Source organism: Nematolebias whitei, chromosome 6 (genome assembly GCF_014905685.2).
Source record: "Nematolebias whitei isolate Nwh7 chromosome 6, NemWhi1, whole genome shotgun sequence".
Lineage (NCBI taxonomy): Eukaryota > Metazoa > Chordata > Actinopteri > Cyprinodontiformes > Rivulidae > Nematolebias > Nematolebias whitei.
Window position 1 is genome coordinate 10,497,660 of NC_056503.1, and position 5,614 is coordinate 10,503,273.

A 5,614-nucleotide genomic window follows, 5' to 3' on the forward strand; every position below is an offset into this window, starting at 1 on the left:
TAACAGAAGCTACCATCCACTGAAACCTCTTCTGTGATCATCTCGTAAACCAGTAACTGGATCTAAGAATATTTTTAAATAGTTAAAGATTTACACGCTCAGGACCAAACTTGAAGCATAATTTAGGCACTGATCACAAACCTTTAAGTTTCAAATTCTGCTATCTCTCTTTCTCTCAAAAAAAGAAAAGTATAATGCTGAGTTTTGTTGGTACCAAAATTAAAACAGACTTTATTTGTACGCAGTAGAACTTCAAAGAAAACTTCCAAAACCTAATTTTCTAATCGCTCACTTTGTTGGGCTTCAACTGAACGTCAGTTTATTTCTGCTCATGACCGGCTGCAGGACAGGAGATCTAAACATAATCCAGGATGACTGAACATTGTTGGGATTGTGGCTGGATTATTGAGCATGAATTTTGGTGTTTCCAGGATGTGTTGTTGTGCAGTGGAGTACCTCCACCCTCTAGTGGTGACGGCACTTTGAACATGTGCAAACGTGACTTTTCATTTAAATGTTTTTTGTACTTTTGCAAGTGCTTTTTTCCAGTTATAATGTCGGCCCTGAGGTGTAAATAAACAGCATTTGATAAAATGGAATTACATTAAACCAAAGCAGAAGTAGTGATTTTTTTTAAGTGTTTATTATTTTTGTTTTTTTACTTTACAACATAAAACAGAACAATGTATAGTAAGGTCATTCCTACTATTCTGTGCCTTTTGAGTCCCTATGCCATAATCAATCCATCCATCCATCCATCCATCCATCCATCCATCTTTTCATCCATCCATTTTTTTCCACTTATCCGGGGTTGGGTCGCGGGGGTAGCAGCTTAAGTAGGGAGGCCCAGACTTCCCTCTCCCCAGCCACTTGGGCCAGCTCCTCCGGGGGAATCCCGAGGCGTTCCCAGGCCAGCCGAGAAACATAGTCCCTCCAGTGTGTCCTGGGTCTTCCTCTGGGTCTCCTCCTGGTGGGACGTGTTCGGAACACCTCACCAGGGAGGCGTCCAGGAGGCATCCTAACCAGATGCATGAGCCACCTCAACTGGCTCCTCTCGACGTGGAGAAGCAGAGGCTCTACTCTGAGTCCCTCCCGGATGATCGAGCTTCTTACCCTGTCTCTAAGGGAGAGTCCAGACACCTTGCGGAGAAAACTCATTTCAGCCGCTTGTATCTGAGATCTCGTTCTTTCGATCACAACCCAAAGCTCATGACCATAGATGAGGGTAGGAACGTAGATCGACCAGCACATTGAGAGCTTCGCCTTTTGACTCAGCTCTCTCTTCACCATGACAGACCGCTACAACGCCTGCTTCACTGCAGACGCTGCACCTATCCGCCTATCGATCTCACGCTCCATTTTTCCCTCATTTGTAAACAAGACCCCGAGATACTTGAACTCCTCCACTTGGGGCAGGACCTCCTCCCCGACCCGGAGAGGTCACTTGACCATTTTCTGGCTCAAGACAATGACCTCAGATTTGGAGGAACTGATCCTCATCCCGGCTGCGTCACAATCGGCTGCAAACCGCTCCACCAAAAGCTGTAGATCACGATCTGATGAAGCCAATAGGACCACATCATCTGCAAAAAACAAAGACATGATCCTAAGGCCACCAAAATGGATCCCCTCAACACCTTGGCTGCGCCTACAAATTCTGTCCGTAAAAGTTATGAACAGAATCTGTGACAAAGGTCAACCTTGGCAAAGTCCAACTCTCACAGGGAACGAGCCCGACTTACTGCTGGTCGTACAGGGACCTAACAGCCCGTATCAAAAAGCCAGGTACCCCATACTCCCGGAGTACCCCCCACAGGGTTCCCGGAGGGACGTGGTCAAATGCCTTATCAAAGTCCACAAAGTACATGTAGACTGGTTGGGCAAACTCCCACGCACCCTCCAGGACCCTGCTGAGGGTGTAGAGCTGGTCCAGTGTTCCACGACCAAGACAAAAACCACACTGCTCATCCTGAATCTGAGGTTCGACCATCCAACGGACCATCCTCTTCAGCACCTGTGAATAGACTTTACCAGGGAGGCTTAAGAGCGTGATCCCCCTGTAGTTGGAACACACTCTACGGCCCCCATTTTTGAATAGGGGGACCACCACCAGACACCAACAACAGAACAATGTCTAGTCATTCCTACTATTCGGTGCCTTTTTGAGTCCCCATGCCATAATGTGGTATATTTTGTTTAAAGGTGGGCTAATATTTATTTTATTAATCTCATATGTTTGACTCCCCTCTACCATAAAACACAACCATATAAGATGAATTTATCTAAAATAATTAAATTGAATTTTAAATGCAACTTGGGTTTATTGCCATGTCCCTTTCATGCTTCCTGAAATTAAATTACAGTTCTAAGTAATTAAAAAAATAAGTCATTTTTTTACATTATTTTTAACAGTACTATTTATAATAGTTCTCAACCAATGAATTTTATGACATCAAAATATTGTTTATGCTTAAATTATTAAAACTCAATTGAGTCCCTGTCCACCCTGTTACTCTAAAATACCTGTCACCTCCAGTTTGACTTAATGTAATTCCGTTTTTTCAGATGATGTTCATTTACACCTCAGGGCCACCGTGATTTATCTTCCACACACACTAAATGCAATTAATTCCTCACTTAATGAAAAATATATGAAAAAAAAAAAGATTTGTCAGGCTCAAGATGGACACAAATTCACTCCTCACAAGTCACATTGTAGAACCAACCAAGGTGCCAGTTTTTGAACCTACGGTTAGGCCTGTCTCAAACAATAGATCAATTAATCGCATGATAAATGAAAATTATCAACCTCATTTTCGTTTATCGGTTTTATCATTTCTTCATGTCTCTCTCTTTCTACTGAAGACACTGGATGATAAAAGGCTCCGGTGCTCTTCACTGACCCCTCCCTTTCTCTTTAAAATCTGTTTTACCTGTCCAAAATCACGTTTTTGGATCGTTAAAAGCAGCTAAGCTGAGAAGCTAACCTACGAGCTAAGCTAACAGGCCGACCTCGGGGAAAAACCTTTGTCTTGTCGAAGCTCCAAAATTCACGGTTGAAACCCGTGCCTTTGTGTAAAAGTTGTTGTTTTTTCAGCAAAAAGAAGCTGAGAACTTGTTTACTGATTTTTTATTAAAAGCTTTGTGTGAAAAATGCTATGCTAAAGAGCTCAAACCACACCGAGCGTCCGCCATTTTGAGAATCGAAGAGAGACAGCTCATGTCACGTCAAAGAGCCTCCCTCCCATCTTTTTAAGAGGCACCCTGCTCACTCCCTCACTATCCATCCTTCGGTTCAAACAGTCTTATACTGCCATTCGAGGGTCAAAAAAGTTACTACATGCAAAACAAATTAACATTTCTTTTTAAATTTGACAATAATTACTAAATATTGTCAAATTTCAAATAATATTATCGTTTATCGCAATAATTTCTGAGACAATTAATCGCCCAGTAAAATTTGTTATCGTGACAGGCCTACCTACGGTTCATGGTCCGTCCCCCCCATATTAAAGCACGTTGAATTGTTAGCACATACATGGCACTAAAAAAATAAACTATAATGTTTATAATAATTGTTGGATAAATAAACATCCTTTCATCATATATTTACTCAAATAAGCCACTCTGAGGACACAAGAAGGTTTTTAACCGGTCTTTACTTTCAAGGGCAGATCGGTCATGACAACAGGTTTTCACAGATGTACCAGCGTCACATGCTTAGCCTCGTCAGTGAGTATCTGCTCCGGACGGTGAGGCAGGAAGTGTTTTTATAGTGCTTATCAGACAGCTGTACATGCAGCTCCAATCAGCTCCTCTCTGAGCACACAAGACTCTGACCTCACACACTTCACACACACGTTCAACATTAATTTAACATTAGTGACAAACATTCTTTACCTAAATTCCTGACGTTAATTTCACAGGATTACATCTTTGTTGCGTCTCAGAGGATGTTCTTCACTTGACAGCTGGAGGGGTGACGTACCACGAACGGCTCTGTAAAAAGAACGATGGGAACCCGAGTCGTGCCGTTTTGAGTCGTTTTTATTTTTTTCTCCTCGAGTTCTGCTCCTAAGACGCAGATGCTCACACTCCTCGGGATGGTGGAGGGTTTAGTGCTTGACAAGACACAAGGTACGGCCGGACCACATGACCAACCATTCAAAACCGAACAGCTTTTAAAAAGGAGCTGATCCACAAAGTCTGGCTCCTTTCAAACAGCTCAACGTCTCTACTGACTGCAGGAAGAAGTCTCGGTGTCAGTTTATGATAAAAGTAAACCTGTTGAAAATCCACTCACAAACAGGGACAGTCTTAGTCCCAGCATCAGTCCAGTAACACTGAAACAGTACGACCAGCACGCTCTGCTCAACTAGAAGGGCTCTTCCTTTTGATGGCGCTGGTGCTGACCATAGACCGCCTGATAGACTCTCTGTACTTTGGTCGAGTGAAGTAAAACAGGATGGGGTCCAGAATGCTGTTCATGCTGGCGAACGGCCTCGTGCTTTTAAAGATGATTGAAAACAAGTTCCTCGTTTCACAGGGCGTAGCGGGCAAGCTGCGCACCAGCAGGTAGATGGTTTTAGTCAGGTGGAACGGCAGGAAGCTTATACAAAACACCACCGTCACAACGACGATCATCTTCACAGCCCTGTCCCGTTTCTCCACCAACACCTTGGACACACTCTGGGAGGACGTGCGATGACAGAGGACCAGGGCCATCCGGCAGTAGCACATGATCACACCCAGGAACGGCAGCAGGAAGCCGATGAACGTCAGAGCCATGCCGTAGGGGTAGTAATCCGCCGAGCGAGCTGGCGTGCTTAAATCGTAGCACACCGTGCGGTTGCGTTGGACTCCCGTTGAAACAAAGTGAAGGGTCGGAGCGCAAAGGATGGCGACCACCAGCCACACCCCTCCACAAATACGCCACGCCATCCTACAGCCACCGTGGTTGGACCGCACACTGAAGGGATAGCAAATGCCCATGTAGCGCTGCACGGTGATGCAGGTGAGGAAGAGGATGCTGCCGTGCAGGTTGCTGAAACAGACGAGAGCAGATATGAGTTCAATAATTTCACAGAGCATTAAAATAAAACTGAGCTAAAGGCTGATCTAACAAACGCTGGCAGCTCTTCACCCTGATGTTAGCTCATAGTCAAACAGCACTCACCAGGAGAGAAGAAATGTAAACAAACTAATAAAGTTGTCTCTTTGAAGTTATCCACAATTTTATAAATATAAATCTTACATATCAGCCTGGAGCAGTAATATGCGTGCTGTATATTTCTGGTAACACGGATATTTACAGGGGTTTTCTATACAGTCGTCAGTTTATCTTTGTTTTTGACAGCATAAAACAAATGATCACTACTTCTCTTCCAGAGGGACGTCATTCTTTTTCTTTTTAAAGTAAGGGTGACTGACAGCAAGCTATAAGAGTTAACATTTTTTCTTGGTTAAATAAATAACCTACGGCATGATTGCTAATAATAATAATGATAAGAAGAAGAAGAACCTCCTTAGATGGCATTAATCTGTCCTCCAGCTCTAATGTTAAAAATCTTGGTGTTATTTTTGATCAGGACATGTCTTTTATCACCCACATTAA

General features: G+C 43.5%; 1 protein-coding gene across 1 annotated transcript; it reads right to left on the reverse strand.

The window, feature by feature from the left end:
* Window positions 1-4,224: 4,224 nt before the first annotated feature.
* LOC119411520 (P2Y purinoceptor 3) lies at window positions 4,225-5,484 on the reverse strand. The gene is made up of 2 exons (XM_037678473.1): window positions 5,480-5,484; window positions 4,225-5,044 (listed from the first exon to the last, which is right to left on the reverse strand). Exons 1-2 carry the CDS (start codon window positions 5,482-5,484, stop codon window positions 4,372-4,374), a joined length of 678 nt encoding a protein of 225 aa, XP_037534401.1. The 3' UTR covers window positions 4,225-4,371.
* Between the last annotated feature and the right edge of the window lie 130 nt (window positions 5,485-5,614).